At 38.5% G+C, this 19878-nt stretch overlaps 2 protein-coding genes across 3 annotated transcripts in view; both read left to right on the top strand.

The window, feature by feature from the left end:
* The window catches only part of LOC129392245 (transcription initiation factor TFIID subunit 13-like), a 13217-nt gene extending 6989 nt beyond the window's left edge, over positions 1–6228 (top strand). Inside the window, 2 exon segments of the mRNA XM_055086015.1 lie at positions 5751–5858; positions 5860–6228. Coding sequence (XP_054941990.1) covers positions 5751–5858; positions 5860–6148 — 397 coding nt within the window. The 3' untranslated portion in view covers positions 6149–6228.
* PTPN13 (protein tyrosine phosphatase non-receptor type 13) overlaps positions 1–19878 on the top strand; it is a 220118-nt gene that overhangs the window by 195337 nt on the left and 4903 nt on the right. For both annotated transcript variants that reach the window (XM_007115680.4, XM_007115673.4), the window contains 5 exons: positions 8335–8390; positions 12275–12381; positions 14142–14290; positions 16274–16364; positions 18877–19214. In XM_007115680.4, coding sequence (XP_007115742.2) covers positions 8335–8390; positions 12275–12381; positions 14142–14290; positions 16274–16364; positions 18877–19214 — 741 coding nt within the window. The remainder of the gene's footprint in view (positions 1–8334; positions 8391–12274; positions 12382–14141; positions 14291–16273; positions 16365–18876; positions 19215–19878) is intronic.

Raw genomic sequence — 19878 nt, 5'->3', positions numbered from 1 at the left:
TTCTGAGGTCCTGGATCATCTTCACTGTCATTATTCTGAATTCTTGTTCTGGAAGGTTGCCTATCTCCACTTCATTTAGTTGTTTTTCTGGGGTTTTATCTTGTTCCTTCATCTGGTACATAGCCCTCTGCCTTTTCATCTTGTCTATCTTTCTGCGAATGTGGTTTTTGTTCCACAGGCTGCAGAATTATAGTTCTTCTTGCTTCTGCTGTCTGCCCTCTCTGTCTCATACTTTCTAATGCTTCCCTATTATTCTCTTGCATAGATATACCATAATTTATTAAATTGACTATCTATTGATGAGTATTAAATTTATTATAAACAGTAATGCAACAAAGATCCTATTTCTTTATAATGTAAATTCTAGGTCTCACAAGACAGAATTATGCCCTCAACCATAGCATTTCAAAGGTTTATATTATTTTTCTGATTCCTGCAGGCATTTGAGTTTGTAGTCTGTTCTAGTTTGCTTGGGCTGCCATAACAAAACACCACAACCTGACTGGCTTAAAAAAAGAGAGAGAAAATTTATCTTTTCACAGTTCTGGAGGCTGGATGTCTACGATCAAGGTGTTAGCAGGTTTGGTTTCTGCCAAGACCTCTCTCCTTGGCTTGCAGGCAGCCCTCTTCTAGCTGTGTCCCCACATGGTCTTTCCTTTGTGTGCACACACTCCTGGTGTCTCTTCCTCTTCTTATAAGGACACCAATCCTATTGGATTAGAGCCCCATCCTCATGACCTCATTTAGCCTCAGTTATCTCCATAAAAACCCTATTTTCAAATACAGTCCCACTGGGGGTTAGGGCTTCAACCTGTGAACTTTGAGGGGACACAGGTCAGTTCATAACACAGTCTTTGCCTTAACCACTTATAAAATATAATCAAGGGCTTCCTGGGTGGCACAGTGGTTGAGAATCTGCCTGCCAATGCAGGGGACACAGGTTCGATCCCTGGTCTGGAATGATCCCACATGCCGTGGAGCAACTGAGCCCGTGCGCCACAACTGCTGAGCCTGCGTGCCCCAGCTGCTGAAGCCCACACGCCTAGAGCCTGTGCTCTGCAACAAGAGAAGCCACCGCAACGAGAAGCCCGCGCACCGCAACGAAGAGTAGCCCCTGCTTGTCACAACTAGAGAAAGTCCGAGTGCAGCAACGAAGACCCAGTGCAGCCAAAAATAAATAAATAAAATAAATAAATTTTTTAAAAGAAGAAAAAAAGGACACTCATGTGCACGTCTTTGTGTGGATATTTAAAATTTAAATATATATGTATAATCAAATAAAATTTTATTCACAACAGTTACAAAACAAGACCTCTAGGCATAAATTCAACCAAAAATGTACATATTTATATTATGAATACTTTAAAACTCTACAGAGAAGCACAAAAGAAGTATTAAAGAAAAACATTCCTTGTTCTTTGATAGAAAAAATCTAAAATTTAAGTTCTCCTTAGATTCACCCCTAAATTAAACATGGTCCCATAAAATATTTTGAGGTTTCTGTTTTGTTTCGTTGTTTGTTTTAATGAGAGGCAGGGTGGCTTTGTGAAATGATTCTAAAGTTTACATAGTAGAATTAGGATGTAAAACTATCCAGAACAAATCTAAAAATTAAGGTTTGTGGAGGGAGAATATTCCTACCAGTTATTAGGAAATATTATGTAAATAATACATAAGTTGTCCTGCCACCGAAGTATAGATAGAGCCCACAAATCTGTGTCTTTAGAATTCAAGATGTTTAAGACCAAGTATTTCGGGCCAGTCCATCCTTACAAACAATAAATTAGCACTTGAATAGATGAGACTTTTGCTTTAGAAGAGATTTTGATTAATGGTAAGCAAAACAATGAAAGCAAAAAACAAATTTAGGAAAAGAGGACACAAGGTACTGAAATAAAACATGAAAAAGTTTCATGTGTTTCAAAATCTAAATGTGTTAAAGTCACAATGGTAATTATATTCATAAGAAGGCAAATTCAAAAGAGACAAATATGACTAATCTCCATCGCTGAAAGAGTGAACCAGTATTCTAGAAAAGTTTTGTTTCGTCTTAACGTTCCTTGAATATTACCTACATTTGAGTCGTTTTAAGAGTTCCTTAGAGTTTTTTTAAATATTCAGAAATTTGTAAGTGTGCCACGTTGGGAATCACCCTAAACAAATGATTATTTACTGAATTGGTTCTTAACAGTATATTTTGCAACCCTGAAAGTTTTATCATGTGCCAAAAGTTAAGGTGCTATCCACTGGTATTATAAAAAGTAGAGGAATGTCCTTTTTAAAAAGAAAGATTGTCCCTCTGATAGCTACTTGTGCAAGTCATTGCATTTTTCCCTTTGCTGCAATTAATTGTCTCTATACTTGACTACAGTAGCCCCCTGCCCCCCATCTACAGTTTCACTTTCGGGGGTTTCAGTTACTTATGGTCAGCCACAGTTGGAAAGTGTTAAATGGAAATTCCAGAAATAAACAATTCGTAAGTTTTAAATGGTGTGCCATTCTAAGTAGTGAGATGAAATCTTGCTCCGTCTCACTCTGTCCCACCCAGGACATAAATCATCCCTTTGTCCAATGTATCTTGCCCATTAGTCACTTAGTAGCCATCTTGGTTATCGGAGCGGTCATTGCAGAATGGAAATGTTTGTGTTCATGTAACTCTTATTCAATGATGGCCCTGCAGTACAAGAGTAGTGATGCTGGCAATCTGGATGTTAAGCCATAAGTGCTTCCTTTAAGTGAAAAGGTGAAAGTTCTCTACTTCATAAGGAAAGAGAAAAATCGTATGCTGAGGTTAGTTGCTAAGATCTACGGTAAGAACAAATCTATCTGCGAAATTGTGAAGAAGGAGAAAGAAATTTGTGCTGGTTTTGCTGTTGCACCTCAAGCTGCAAAAGTTAAGGCCACAGTGCATGAAAAATGCTTAGTTAAGATAGAAAAGGCATTCAATTTGTGAGTGGAAGACATGAACAGAAAACAGTTCAGCACTCTCCGTGGTTTCAGGCATTCACTGAGTGTCTTGGAACGTATCGCCCCTCAGATAAAGGGGTACTACTATACCTCTTAGTGAAGTACTTCAGGCCAATGTCTGTGTGTTATTTGTGAATGAAGGAATGAATGCCAGTCATATACATTATTGTAAATTACTACCTAAAGTTTCAAAACTCTTCACTTCATCTGTTGCTGAACTTGTTTGATTATTTTGGGGATAACAGGGTAAGAAGGGAAGTCAGGGTTTCTGTCCTAAATTTGCTTGTACAATCTAGCAGTCAATTTGGGAGATGTAAATAAGTAAATTTTCTTCCTCCATGGAAGTTCTGATTTCCCACAAATAAATTGAAATTAATATCAAAATCACAATTTTACTTTCAACTCTACAAAAAGCTATAGTAAAAAAAAATCCTGCTTTTTTATGGAGTATCTGTGGAGTTCAGAGAGGATTATAAAGAATTAGGGAATATAGGGGCTATACAGGAGTATGTGGGTATGGTTATTAAAGCCTCCTAGAGAATTAGCATTTTAAAGATTTTGATAGGTGAGATAAAATGGGAAAGAGCATTCCATACCGAGGAGCTTCTCAGCAAAGGTACAAAGGTCTGGATCAACATGGAAAATTCAAGGCACTAAATCATTGCTATTAGGGTATCACATGGTGTCTTGAAAGCTAAGGCTTAAAAGATAGGCAGGGATGGGTTCATGAAATGACTTACATGCCATGCCAAAGAAAGAGCCCATATTTTCATCTGGCACTGGGCACTACAAATTATGTAGCTGGTCCTAGATCCAGCAGATACCTCCTCTACTCTTCACGTTGCTGGACCTGGATTCTTTGAGCAGTAGGATTACAAACTAACCTTCAAACAGGCTGTGGCCATGATAAAACCTTAAATCTTTTCCTTGAGGCAGTACTACAGGCTCCTTCTCTTCCAAAGAGCCTACAATCCAGAATGAGAAGAGAGACTGACCCACCCCCAAACCATACATAGGTAAACTTTGCAAAAATAGTGAAAAATTGGTTAATGCAAGTATTGCTATAGTGTATTTCCCATTGGGCTTTATCTCTTTATTTTAATGTTAATAATAACACTTTACTCTTTTAATAAATTTATTTATTTATTTTTGGCTGCATTGGGTCTTCGTTGCTGCGCGCAGGCTTTCTCTTTGTTGTGGTCCTCGGGCTTCTCATTGTGGTGGCTTCTCTTGCTGCAGAGCACAGGCTCTAGGTGCGCGGGCTTCAGTAGTTGGGGCTCACAGGCTCTAGAGCACAGGTTCAGTAGTTGTGGCACACAGGCTTTAGTTGCTCCGTGGCATGTGGGATCTTCCAGGCCCAGGGCTCGAACTCGTGCCCCCTGCACTGGCAGGCGGATTCTTAACCACTGAGCCACCAGGGAAGCCCAATAACACTTTTATAAAAGGCTGTATACTTTGCAAAATGATTGCACACATGGTGATTCCTAGATCAGGATTATGATGGGGAATAAGAAATACAAATGACTTTACTTGGAAAAAAGTTTTAACCCAGAATAAAATTATCAGCTTCTAAAAACAGATAAGGGGCTTCCCTGGTGGCGCAGTGGTTGAGAGTCCGCCTGCCGATGCAGGGGACACGGGTTCGTGCCCCGGTCCAGGAGGATCCCAGCTGCCGCGGAGCGGCTGTGCCTGTGAGCCATGGCCGCAGAGCCTGTGCGCCACAACAGTGAGAGGCCCGCGTACCGCAAAAATAAAAATAAAATTAAAAAATAATAAAAATAAAAACAGATAAGGGGGATTTCCCTGGTGGCGCAGTGGTTAAGAATCCGCCTGCCAGTGCAGGGGAAATGGGTTCAAGCCCTGGTCTGGGAAGATCCCACATACCGCAGAGCAACTAAGCCCGCGTGCCGCAACTGCTGAAGCCCATGTACCTAGAGCCCATGCACCGCAACACGAGAAGCCACCGCAGTGAGAAGCGTGCGCACCGCAATGAAGAGCAGCCCCCACTCACTGCAACTAAAGAAAGCCCGCACGCAGCAACGAAGACCCAACACAGCGAAAAACAAATTTATTTTTTTTTTTAAAAACAGATAAGGTCTAAGAAGCTTTCTTTTTAGTTGTCAGTGGATAAAAACAATCTACTTTATTTCTTCCGCCACAGAAGTTCTGTGTTTCCCTCAGATAAACTGAAATTGATATCAGAGTAACTTAATTATAGATACTTTTTAACTCTACAGAGTCTGTACCTAAAAGATCAAATAAACACGCAATTACAAGCTTGATAAGGTCTATGAAGTTTAAAAAAGCACTACGAAAGAGAATACCAAGGAGACCCACTTTTAGACTGGGTGGTTAGGAAACAACCTCAGAAGGTAAAGACACTTAGATTAAACAAGGAAAAAGTGAAAAAAGAGCGATTTTGAGGAGCTAAAAGAAAGGCCCATCAGTTTGAAGCCTAGTTAGTGAAGAGGAGAGTAAAACCAGATGGATTGTAGAGGTAGACAGAGGCCAGATAATGCAGGTTCTTGAAATGGAAGGAATTTCCCGTTTAAGATAATTTGTCCTAATGAAGATTTAAATGTAAGATTAACCATGTAAGAATGCAACTTGGCATCTCCTTGATTGTAGCAAACTGCTTCTGCAGGACTTGGGTCTCTGTGACACCATACTCAGTTAAAGTACGAACTGATTGATCTCAGTTTTCTAGAGAGACACCCCTCGCTTTAAAAAATAAAAGGGCAAATATGATATCCCTTATATGTGGAATCTAAAATATGATACAGGCCCTGGAGGTGGCTGGCTGCTGGGATGGCAGATGAAGAAGAAGACCCCACCTTTGAGGAAGAAAATGAAGAAATTGGAGGAGGTGCAGAAGGTGGACAGGGTAAAAGAAAGACTTTTTTCTAAAGAATTACGGTGTATGATGTATAGGTTTGGGGATGACCAGAATCCTTATACTGAGTCAGTAGATATTCTTGAAGACCTTGTCATAGAGTTCATCACCGAAATGACTCACAAGGCAATGTCAATTGGAAGACAAGGTCGGGTACAAGTTGAAGATATCGTCTTCTTGATTCGAAAGGACCCAAGAAAGTTTGCTAGGGTTAAAGACTTGCTTACTATGAATGAAGAATTGAAACGAGCTAGAAAAGCATTTGATGATGCAAACTATGGATCTTGACACTTTTTGTACTTTCTGAAGCTTCATTATTTTCTGGGGAAACCATATTTAATAACTATATTTTCCACAGTAAGGTTCTGATATCTAGCCATGTGAATGAAAGATAGAGAATCACAATGTTTTCAGTCTTTATTTTCATGTCTTCAATTTTAGAGTGATATTTGAACCTTTAATTGCCTGCCATTATATTACCATACTTTGAATTAATTACTTGATTTTAATGACCACATGTAAGTCAAAGTACCTTGCAAACCATTCAGTTCCTTCTGACTTTTGACCATCTAAATAATGAATTAATATTTATGTTTTAGGTGTACTTGTGCCATTGTAGGCTATACTGCAGCTGTTTAATATGTGAAATCTAAATGGTACCTTTGATAGCTAAGACGTGTTTCATGTATTCTAAGTTTTTAGATTACAGTAGTCTTAAGTTATTAAAAGACTTTTAAGGAGAAAATGATAGAAAATACAACCTTTAAGGAGAAAATGATAGAAAATACAACCTTTTTTAGGAGTGTTTGTCAAGATAATTTGTTTTAATACTCTTTTCTTTAGATAACAAGTGTTTTTTTCATTTTCATTTTTTATTTTTTGAGAAACTAAAACTTTCCTATGAATGCTTCTGTGTTGGAAGACTTATTTGATTTAAAATCTTCAGAGCTTATGCTATTTGTCAGTTTTAAAGAGAACTCATTTTCCCAGGTCAAAGCTTCTAAAAATAAGTGCTTTCAGTAACAGGAATGGCATTGCTGAAAAAGCTGATGGCAGGATAAGCATTTGGGGTAGTGTTTTATTAACTTATTTGTTAGTACTTGTTCATTGTGGAAATGTGTACTTGACTAAGACCATGTGTGGCTATGGAAACCACTTTTGTGGTTCATCATATACAGGTTTTGTGCCTATTTAGCTTATTGTATTATTCTTGCACTTACCTTAAAGTAAGGATTAAAACTGCATTTAAGGGGATCATTGGATATTACTGTTTGTGAAACTGAATGTTTTGTGTCCCGCTTATAAACATTATCTATGAATCAGTACTTAGGATAATTTTACTTTCTTAACCTATCAGTATAAGGAATAAAGTATGAAAAATGAAAAAGAAAAAAATATGATACAAATGAACTTATTTACAAAACAGAAACAGACTCACAGATATAGAAAACTTTATGGTTACCAAAGGGGAAAAGGGGTGGGAGAGGGATAAATTAGGAGTTTGGTATCAGCATATACAAACTATTATATATAAAACAGATAAACAACAACGTCCTACTGTATAGCACAGGGAACTATATTCAATATTCTGTAATAAACCATAATGGAAAAGAACATGAAAAAGAATATACGTGTGTGTATGTTTATGTGTGTGTGTATGTGAATCACTTTGCTGTACACCAGAAACTAACAAAACATTGTAAATCAACTGCACTTTAATTAAAAATTTTAAAAACTAAAATGGGCAAGATAATTTAACACATTGGAAATTTTAGATTTTAAAATTGAAGTAGTGTAAAAACATATGCCATGTATGCACATCTAAATTGTTACTTTAGATTTTCCTTTTTCTTTTTCCTTACCTCTATACATTCATATCCCTTATATAAGAAATGAAAAGGACTTCCCTGGTGGCACAGTGGTTAAGAATCCGCCTGCCGATGCAGGGGATGCGGGTTCGAGCCCTGGTCTGGGAAGATCCCACGTGCCGCAGAGCAACTAAGCCCGTGCACAACTACTGAGCCTGCGCTCTAGAGCCCATGAGCCACAACCACTGAAGCCCAAGCGCCTAGAGCCCAGGCTCCGCAACAAGAGAAGCCTGTGCACCGCGAGGAAGAGTAGCCCCCGCTCGCCGCAACTAGAGAAAGCCCATGCGCAGCAATGAAGACCCAATGCAGCCAAAAATAAATAAATAAAATAAATTTATATATAAAAAAAAAGGAATGAAAAGCTAAGATGAGTGTGAGGTGAATAAGTGGAGCCAGCCAAAACTCTTGTGCCACTGCAGATGCCTTAGCCACAGTTTCGCATGCATTAACTGAATGTCGTGTGTCTTTGTAACATGATGATGAATAATAACAGTAAATATAGGAAATAAAATTGAACATTATATAAGATTGGTTTTGGTTTTTTGTTTTTTGGTTTTTGTTTTTGGTACAATGGGCTAATTTGATTTTGGTTTCTCTTTGTTGTAGTCTACCAAAATGAATGGCTGTGAAGAATATTATGAAGAAAAAGTAAAAACTGAAAGGTAAAAAAACTATTTTTCAAATATTTATAACACTTTCATTCTCTTTTTAGAAGTGCTCTCAAGATTTCCATTTAGATGTTGATTTTTAAATTAATGTGTCTTTTCCAGTCAAATGAGACTTACTAAGTAGATTATGGAACTATGGTTGAATATTAAAAATGTTTCTGAATGTTGTTACAAGGAGGTTCTAGTGACATGTGACAATGTGTTTGTTATGACATTGCTCAAAAAAAGCAATGTATTCTCTTGACCATCAGAAACAATGCAAGAAAAGTCTAAAAGGAAATGTGCCAGCAATGATGATAGTACCTTCTCCTGGTGTGATTATAGGTAACCTATTTTTCTGTTTCTCTAAATTTTTCTATACTTCACAAATTTCATTCTTTAATAAGAAAATAAAACCAAAGAAGGTAAGAAACATTTTAAACCCCCCACAAATGTTTTTTCTTTTTGAAAATGGTTTCTAATATAAGATTTTTTTGTAACACTAAATGATGTCTCAGGAAGAGTTTATATATATTGTTGGCCAACAAAGTGGTTGTACATAAATTTTGCTTCATATTAAATGATAACCAAACAGTCAAAGGGAGCTATTTACATTTTCCTAGAAAAGCAAATTGACAGTGAATTTTTCACTAAGTAAAGTTAGACAGGGGGTACATACTGTTAACATAGAAATGCATAGTTTTATATTTAAAAGATCAGCAAATATCTGGGCCAGCCACCAATAGTAATAAGATACAGGCTCTTCCCTGTCAGCAGGGGAAGGGAGGAAGAATAAATTAGTGTAAATTCTTCGGGTGGCAAATTGAAAACACTATTAACATACAGATTTTATTAACGTGTTACTGATTCTTGGAAACACTTTAAAAAATTTTTAACGTCTCATGAAGGGTCATAAAATTATAGTCTGATGTTATTTCTTTCTTAATGTAAGCAAAGTAATAGCGTATTTTTTTTATTATTATTCTCCAGTTATTTATTGAGCACCTAATATAAACCAGACAATGTGCTTGAAATACACTGTTAACAAGATAAAGAAGCTCCTTAACCCAAGGAACTCACAGTCTAGCATAAAGGCAAATATTAATCAAATAATCCCACAAATAAATCATCATAGACCATGAAAAATGCTGTTTATCGTAAAAAGTCATGACAAACTGTGAGAGGATATCACCTGGGGGCTTGATGTTCTCAGACAGTAAGTAGTAGGTGAGGTTTCTCCATGAAGAGACATTTACATTCTGAAGAAAGAACAGGAGTCACCTAGGACAGGGGTAGGGGTAGGGGAAGGATGGCGTGAAACTGTCCAAGCAGAGGAATAGCGTCTGCAAAGATCCCAGGGTGGGAGAGGGCACAGAGCACCTGAGGGCCTGAACTAGACCAGAGTGGCTGACAGCAGAGCAAACAGGAGAGTGGCCCAAAATGAGAAGGGAGCAGGATAAGGACCTTGGCCTTTATCCCAAGAGAAATGGGGGCCATGGAGTTTTTTAAGCAGGGGACTGACATGATAAGATGTGTACTGTGGAGAATGAACTGGAGAGGGCCAGAGGGGAAGTGCAGAGGCCAACATGGGAGATAAATAGAAGGAAAAGAGAGAAAATGAGAGGGTGTGAGCAACCCCATGTCAGCTGGGAGGCAAACTGGTAGAGATTAAGAACATGAGCTTGGAATCAAGCTGCCCAGTTTGTGTCCTGGCTTTGTCACTTACTCTGTGATCTTGAGCAAATTACCTGAGCTCATCTCTAAAACAGGGATAGTATCTGTCTACCTCCTAGATTGTGTGAGGATTAAATGACCAATACACCTCAAGAACTTAGAGTGGTATCTGGCACACAGGAACGTGCTGTGGCCCAAGGCCACACAGCTACTACCTAGAAACAGACAAATACTGGACTGCTCTGATTAAAGCTGGGGGTGGTCGGGCCGGGCCCTGAGCCTCATCCACTTGTCCACCTCTAGCACCACCTTGTCCTAGTCCCACCCACGCAGCCCTAAATGCCTGGGACTTCACAGACTCCCTCTCTGCCAAAGAAGGTTGGCCTCAGAGTGGCCTGTTGGGAGCCTGTCTCCTGGGCATTGTGTGAAAAAATGGGGTGACGGCAGCTGACCTGTTTAAGAGTGCCAGCACACAGGGCCATGCTCAACTTTATAACATAACTAGACTAGAACCTCAGAAGCCTTTTGCTTCCCATACTTCATCTACCAAAAATAAAAAAAGTCTAAACACTCTTCTGCTTGCTGACGTATATATAAACTATTTTATTTTTTAAATAACAATGAAGGGGAAAAAGGCCACGAAACAGACAAAAACAGCCTCGAAGGAACTCGAAGGACATGTAGATCTCAGAAGGGTACGGTTAACAGAAATGCCTTTGAAGGAACTCCTGCGAAGTTTATGGTGGCCCTCACTACCTGCCTGCTTTATTATTCACTCTGTCTCCCATCTCTGCCCTTCCTAAGCCATGGCTGTGACCCGGTTTCAAGCAGAGACTTAGTCAACTCTGGGGTCTAACCTCCTAGAGATTTGCTTGGGGACAAGGAAGTCCATGTATCAATCACAGTCCCCACTGCTGGAATGGCCCCGTGAGACCTCACAGCCTGTGGCTGGTCAGAGTCACTGGGGGGTGAAGACAGGGTCTATGAACCCACAACCCAGCCAGCTGTTCCAGGTGTTTGGCACATAGGTAGTCCAAGTATCTCTCATTGTGACCTAATTCAGAATATCGTATCTTACAAAATGATACGTGTCATAGGGTCAAAGAACTGTAGTACATTCCCTTCAACCTAGCAATTTTATTTCTAACAATTGATCCTACTACCATATGCATGCAGACATTTCTATAAGAATATTTATTGCAACATTGTTTATAGTAGTAAAAAACCATAATAGACACAAAATAAATTAGGGTGTACTCATACAATGAAATACTAAGCAGCTGTTCAAAAGAATGAAAAAGAAGGGAGAATCCTTATGGGAGGATCTCCAAAACATATCCTTCCAAACAAAGCATACTTGCTAGAAGACCAAAAAGACCTCATGGATGCAGAACTTGCAAATTACATGTTAATTGTGATGTACAATTAGTTGAAGCAGAGGAAAGCATCCACCATAAAAGCTGCGTAATTGCTGTCCTGTTACAATGTTTTGGAAGCATTAGTGCGTGTCCTGCCTTAATGGTGTATAATAATGTCATCAGACAAAATGTACTCTGCTTTGTTCCCCTGAGTATCAGAAAGTTAAAAATGTATTCAGGCCTTTGCATAATCCTTTTTCACTTATCATCTTATCACTAAATGTTATTCTTCTACCTAGTTTCTCTTTTCTAGCCACCCACCTTACCCGAGATATGGCATCTACTGTGCACCCCTAGAATAATGAGAACTTGTACTGTTTTATTACATTAAGTGAGTGCCCAGATACCAGTGTCCTTTTCACCCCCAATTGTAGTGAAAGACTGATGTCCATCAGTAGGGACTTCTGTAATTAAATGAGGAATCATTCATACAGTACAATAGTAGACAGCTGTTAAAAAAAACAAAAGAGAGCTCTACTTACACAGTTGTAATCATGCATCCAAGTGGAAGGGTGGAAACAAACCACCACCTTCTCCATCCCCAAGAGGACTCCTTCAACCAAGGTTCAAAGACTTGGGATTTGTTTGAGGACAAAATTTAAACTATATTAAACAATTCTGTACCTCAGCTTAATTTATATCTACCAATAAATTTTAGGAGTTGTGGATTTAAGGTTTTTTTAATCAGATAATCTAATTTTAAATACCATAATAATTGTAGTGGAAATATGTAGTTCAAGGACATAATATTTCAATTTATTTTGGACACAGAACTGAAGAAAATATAAATGTGTTTTGTTGTCATAGCTTAATTCACAAGTCAGCAGAAAAGAAGACTGATGATGATGATGAAATAACATGGGGAAGTGATGAATTGCCAATAGAAGTGACAAACCACGAAGATTCCAATAAAGGCAAGAAATTTATTAGCAACTTTGTAAATCAAAAACTATAGGTAGAGCTTCCCTGGTGGCGCAGTGGTTGAGAGTCCGCCTGCCGATGCAAGGGACACGGGTTCGTGCCCCGGTCCGGGAAGATCCCACATGCCGTGGAGCGGCTAGGCCCCTGAGCCATGGCTGCTGAGCCTGCGCGTCTGGAGCCTGTGCTCTGCAACGGGAGAGGCCACAACAGTGAGAGGCCCGCGTACCGCAAAAAAAAAAAAAAAAACTATAGGTAGAAAAAATAAGTGTTTGAAAATTACAGTTTTCAGAATATATGGATATGTTATTTCACCATATGTCTACATTATTAAGTTCTATACATAAAGTTAAATCACATAGACAAACATCAACATTCATTTATTGACCAGATATTTGCACAGTTATTAGGCTAAAATTCTCAGTGGCTTGGAGTAAAACATGTAAATAGATGTGTAAATACTTTAAATGGAAACACAGAGTCACAATTTTGCCATCTTGGAATAAGAAGTCGAGGAGCACATTTTATTTACAGTAAAGTAGGAAGAATAGCTCAAAGACAGGAAAATTTTTAAGAGCAGGAGTCAGTTGGTCTGTCCTCACTATTACTGTCTCTCTTGTTTTATACTGAGCCAGTAGATAAATGAAGTTCTATCCAGCGTTTTATTCCTTTTTTTTCGTATAAGGAAATGTTATATTAATGCAGTGAAAGAACACGGTTTTGTAATTTGAAGTCATTGTCGAATTAACACTTTTTTGACTTAGTTGGATTGTTGGTGTCAATGGAAATGCTCAAATCCTGTAACCCAGGTTCATCTCGCCAGCCTCTGAGCTCCTGTTGCATTCACACTCAGTTCTGTAAAAGTTTACAGTTATTTCATATGATTGGATTTTATATTCACAACTAGTCTTCACCCCAGACAGACCTTAAGCTTCTTGAGATCCCCCAGTGCCTGGAATTACTGTTGCATGCATAGTAGCTGCATCATCAAAATGGTTTTATCAACTGATTGATGTAATTAAAGCTACACTTGTGCAGACTATAGCAAGAAGTCTCCTACTTTTTTCCAGGAGAACAGTTGCCTTCTGTTATCAGCATTTTCCATAGATAGAGCAGGTACTAAATTAGACACATATCTCTTCTTAGACATTGATAGCACTTGTTTGATAAACTCCTAAAGACCCTTAGGATTTCATTTCAATGGAGAAAACTATCAAATGACAGAGATAGTGGCATTGAGTACCAAGGGTGGGTAGAGAGGGGAGAAATCAGTGTTTCTAGTGCCATGTCCCCTTGTAAGGAATTTCTGAAGTATCTCCCTTCATCTTTTCTCCATGTGCTTGGAGGCTAATTTAAATGCAAAATAAAAACAGGACTAAATACATTCTTATCAAGTAAACAGTGCCGTTTGGGCCCAGAGAAGCAAAGAGAAACAATTTAAACTCCTTTAGAAGCTATAAGTAATTGACAGCCAAGAGCCTTAAGAACTCTGAACAGTCAGTGAGGTGTTCCCTTAAGGGTTGGGTACAAGGATCTTGCTATGGCCAGGATTTTCCTTTGATGATTGTAGTTATCTGCCTACTTGTTAGTTCTATTGCCTTATTAATTCAAAGACTCTCACTTTTGTAAAAAGTAGATGAGGTGAGAATAGGATCAAATTGGTTCTCTTACTGTCTAAAATTAGCTCTCTTATTGGCTAAATCAATTCTGGGGGGAATTTTTTTTTTTTTTTAATCAACTGCCATCTTCTTGTTAGGTCATCCCTTTCTGACAGATGAGGAGCTCACCACACTCCCCATTGTCAAAGTGCTTCCCTCCAGTAAATACACCGGTACGGAGTTGAAATCAGTCATTCGAATGTTGCGGGGTTTACTAGATCAAGGAATTCCGTCTAAGGAGCTAGAGGTAAGGGGCTTTTGACAATGGTTCTTTCTCCAACAAAGTTTTCTGCAAGGTTAGGACAAATTTTAAGAATCTTGAAAATGTCTATTACTTTATAACTTCCAACTATAAAAAAAGCACCATCTTGTCATTTCTAGCAGTAAATTAATTTTTCTAATTAGGATCCTAATAGTATTGATTTCAAGGGATCTCTTTAGCAGCTTCGGAGCTTGATAAATCTCCCTGAAGGTTATCCTCATATGTAAGGCTAAAGAGTTTTTTTAAAAAGTCAAGTATCAATTCCAGCTATGCACTAAACTTCATAGTTAATACACTAAAGATATGATTCATCATTAGCAGCAGTTTTTATTTTAATACAGCTCCAAGAATGTGCCCCCCACTTCAAAGCAGCAGTGCTTCAGAGGCCTTGCTCCTGTGGTCTTGCTAGCCCCATCCATTACTTACCACTAGGCCAAAGAATAATGTAGCACCACTGTGGTTTGGGGGTCTACCTTGCCCATCTCCCTCAAACCATCTGCTTACTTTACTTGCCCACATCCTGAGCTTTTCGTAGACCCTGAAGTGAAAGGAGCTAACTTCTACTGAGAGCTTCAACAGTGTGCTACATGCTTTGTGTATAATGCTCAAAATATTTTAAATCCCATTGTATGGATTTGGAAACAGGTTCACAATGTTAAGTTATACTCTTTCTCTCCATTTTGCAGACGTGATTTCTTCTTTAAGGTCTTAAGTTTAAATGTTACCATCTCAGAGACCTTCCATCACAACCCTTTATAAAGCAGATGTTTATTTTTCTGTATCACAGCAGCTTGTTAATTTCTTCAAAGCATATATCACAGTATTTGTTTGTTTACTCTTTTACTGCCTCTTTCTCCCAGTAGCCTGCGGTCTCCAGGACAGCCCAAATAGTATCTTCTTTCTCTCTAGTGTATTCCCAGCACTTATTACAGTGCCTTGCTTATAGTAGGCATTTTCAATGTATATTGGTTGACTTGGATGGCTAGATGGATGGATGGATTAATTAATGAGTGAATGAAAAGTGAGAAAGAGTTGACTTTAGAATTTAGGACTATCTTACCACAATTCTACCACGTGGAATATTCTGTGACCCCAGAGACAATAATGCAAGAAATTCTGCTCCAGCTCATTACTTTAAGCCAAAATTGTTTTCATGAATTGTGTTTTTATTTCTAAAATGAAATTATAGACATCTTTAAGCTGAAATTTAAAATTAAGATACAAACTGCTGCCTCACAAAGTTAGTTGACTACAACATGTTAAAGATATTTGCAACAATATATTTCAACAACTGGTATATTGAATTAGTATTGGGATTGCAGGCTGATTTGTCTTGACAGGACATATCTGTTTCTTAACGGTCAAATTTGCCTTGATCAATAGTCAGTTTTGCACCCTGCACATTTAAAGCATTTGCAGGGGCTTCCCTGGTGGCTCAGTGGTTAAGAATCCACCTGCCAATGCAGAGGACACGGGTTCGAGTCTGTTTCTTAACGGTCAAATTTGCCTTGATCAATAGTCAGTTTTGCACCCTGCACATTTAAAGCATTTGCAGGGGCTTCCCTGGTGGCTCAGTGGTTAAGAATCCACCTGCCAATGCAGAGGACACAGGTTCGAGCCCTGGTCTGGGAGATCCGACATGCTGCGGGACAACTAAGCCTGTGCGCCACAACTACTGAGCCTGCGCTCTAGAGCCCGCCAGCCACAACTACTGAAGCCCACGTGCCTAGAGCCCGTGCTCCACAACAAGAGAAGCCACCGCAATGAGAAGCCCGCGCACTGCAACGAAGAGTAGCCCCCGCTCGCTGCAACTAGAAAAAGCCCACGCGCAGCAACAAAGACCCAAGGCAGCCAAAAATAAAAATAAATAAAATAAATAAATTTATTTTTTAAAAAAGCATTTGCAATCATTACTGAATTACTGTTTATCTCAACAAATTTAATTTTATTTCCACTTTTGCTTTACAGAATCTTCAAGAATTAAAACCTTTGGATCAGTGTCTAATTGGACAGACTAAGGAAAACAGAAGGAAGAACCGATATAAAAATATACTTCCCTGTAAGTTCCAATTTGGCTTCAGATCAAATGTATTTTTAATATAATTTAAACTGATTTAAAACTTATGTGCTACTTTACCTTATCTCTCACATAAGTGTGCACACACGCAGACACACACATTCAGAGACTTACATCAGTAACAAATAAATTTATATATACAGTCTGAATTCTTTTAAAATTATCTGTGGGGCTTCCTCAGTGGTGCAGTGGTTAAGAATCCGCCTGCCAGTGCAGGGGACACAGATTCAAGCCCTGGTCCGGGAAGATCCCACATGCTGCGGAGCAACTAAGCCCGTGTGCCACAACTACTGAGCCTGTGCTCTAGAGCCCATGAACCACAACTACTGAGCCCACGCACCTAGAGCCGGTGCTGTGCAACAAGAGAAGCCACCGCAGTGAGAAGCCCACGCAACACAAGAGTAGCCCCCGCTCACCGCAACTAGAGAAAGCCCATGCACAGCAACAAAGACCCAACGCAGCCAAAAATAAATAAATAAATAGATAGATAGATAGATAAAATAAATTATAAAATTATCTGTGTATTTTGAAAATTGATTAGAGGCATCTTAAACATTTCTTCAGACATTGATGAATTTTTAAACTCTTTTTAAAAATAGGAATTGGCTTCTAGATAAGGAATTTCTTAGTTCATGTGTCACAATCAAATCTATTTATTCTACTATTTTAAGTTTAGAGAAATGTCTGGGGTACATAACAGCTGTATACATGTGTGTGGCCACCATGGGACTACCAAGTTGCATTGTACTTTGAATTGTTTAAGATAACAGGAAGAAATAGCAATTCTTTTTTTTTTTTTTTTTTTTTTTGCGGTACGCGGGCCTCTCACTGCTGTGGCCTCTCCCGTTGCGGAGCACAGGCTCCGGACGCGCAGGCTCACATGGCTCACGGGCCCAGCCGCTCCGCGGCACGTGGGATCCTCCCGGACCGGGGCACAAACCCACGTCCCCTTCATCGGCAGACGGACTCTCAACCACTGCGCCACCAGGAAAGCCCAGCAATTCTTTTTACCCATATTTCACCCATGTCACCAATCAACATGGTTTTTAAAAAATATATATATGAATATATGTATATAGCTAAAATATTAACATCTAGCAACTTCTTATAATAATCACAAGCCACATTTACATATATAATCATGTTGTATTACATGATATGACATACTGACCTTATCTTTGCCAGGAAGTCATAAATTCAAAGATAAATAACATAACCAATAGTGACAAATCATGCAATAAATAATAATACAATTGAATTTTTTCAATCAAGGTGGAAGACACAAAATCCATTTTAGAAAACTTCCTTTAAGAATTGAATCTTAGGGCTTCCCTGGTGGCGCAGTGGTTGAGAGTCCGCCTGCCTCGGCAGGGGACACGGGTTCGTGCCCCGGTCCGGGAGGATCCCATATGCTGCGGAGCGGCTGGGCACGTGAGCCATGGCCGCTGAGCCTGCGCATCCGGAGCCTGTGCTCTGCAATGGGAGAGGCCACAGCAGTGACAGGCCCGCGTACAGCAAAAAAAAAAAAAAAAAAAAAAAGAATTGAATCTTAGACAGGATTTTTTAAATGGAATAGATCATGGTTTGGCATAAAGTAGGTGCTAATTGTTTTGGGCAAAAAAATGGCAGACTGGTATCTCAAAGTAGAATGGGATAAGCCATAAATCCAAAACTACTGAGTAGATTTGTTTCCGTTGATCAAGAGATAGAAGTCAAATAATAGAAGGGCAATTGATGGAGGATTTTGAAATCTATTAATAAATGTCATAATTTGGTAATCACAGAAATAACCAGTTATATTTGAGATTGAAATGACTTCTAATGTATAAGTACATACAGATTAATTCTCTTGGATGAGATGGTTTATATACACTTTTTACTGGGGGAGCTTGGTTTGAAAATGTGTATTTTGACTGTATGAAATTACAATGCCTGGAAAATAAAGTGAGCTACCTTTTTATTTATTGAGTTACTTTATTATTTTGGCTGCTTACTCAAAAGACTATAATTAGATAAGAAAGAATTAATTGTGCCAATTATATTTGTAATAAGTACTTTAATAGTTTCACTGTAATACTAATTTTTGTTTTATGAAATAATTTTCAAAATTTTCATTCATATTAAGTTTACTATTGTCATCATTATTAAAATAACAGTGGAGAAGTAGCAAAGTTGTGTTTCCCTAGTTATTAAGAAGTTCTAAATGCATTCATTAATTTATTAATTTAGATTTTTTCCAACCAAATCTATGTGAACAATATCTAATTTTTTCCAAAACTGAGTTGACATCTTAAATATACTTATAACATGAGGGAAATGTGCAAAATGATTTGACTGTACTGCAGTTTGAAAATATGCCTTTATTAAAATGTTTTTGTGATTTCATCTATGGTTATGAGGAAATTCTAATAATCTTTGACTCACCTTGTCATTAGGGCTCTTGTTTTAAAATGCATGATATAGATGGCTCTGTTTTGTGGTTGGAAATTCACAGACGATGCTACAAGAGTGCCTCTTGGAGATGAAGGTGGCTATATCAATGCCAGCTTCATTAAGATACCAGTGGGGAGAGAAGAATTCATCTACATTGCCTGCCAAGGACCTCTCCCTACAACCATTGGAGATTTCTGGCAGATGATTTGGGAACAAAAATCCACAGTGATAGCCATGATGACCCAAGAAGTAGAAGGGGAAAAAATCAAATGCCAGCGCTATTGGCCTCATGTCCTAGGCAAAACAACAATGGTCAGCGACAGGCTTCGACTGGCTCTTGTGAGAGTGCAGCAGCTAAAGGGCTTTGTAGTAAGGGCAATGACCCTAGAAGACATTCAGGTATGTGGATTAAATCTTTCCATGATTACGTCAATGTGTTTCTGAATAAAAGCCGGTGACTTCTTGGGTCCCATTTCAGTGGAACTAATTCCATCTACTATACTTAATCTAATATAAGCTTAAATGGGACCCTCTTCATGAATTCTGCCAAATAGTTTCCTCCAGTATGTACTGTATTAAATGAAAATGATAATACAGGACTTTTACAGGATCAACCATCATCCTTTGCTTTGTGATAGCACAGAATGGCTCAGAAGCCATGTGCTGGAAACATATCTTTCAGGTCAAACCTCTAAGTAGACTCAATAAAACTGTTTTTTAAAAACCTCTAAGTAGCAAATATTCCCCCATAAAGACAACGTATTTGGTAACACAGGAACAATTGTAGCATAAATGTTTGCTTTTCAGGTAATTCCTATTGCAGCCACCTAAGCACTGAATAAATTTAGCTTGAATTAGATAAGTGGGTATACCTTAAGTAAAGCTGCTACTGTTTCCTCACCTCCACACCCCCTCACTTTATTTCCTTCCTCCACCCAGTAATACTCAGTTTGAGTAATGTGTTTCCTATTGGCATTTTAACTTTGTTAAAGAAACAGAATAATTTTACTTTCATAGAAACAAAACTTACTGACTCAGTGTTATTGGTGGCATGTAAACATAG

This window comes from Physeter macrocephalus, chromosome 7 (assembly GCF_002837175.3).
Source record: "Physeter macrocephalus isolate SW-GA chromosome 7, ASM283717v5, whole genome shotgun sequence".
Classification (NCBI taxonomy): Eukaryota; Metazoa; Chordata; class Mammalia; order Artiodactyla; family Physeteridae; genus Physeter; species Physeter macrocephalus.
This window is presented reverse-complemented; position numbering and strand designations above follow the sequence as displayed.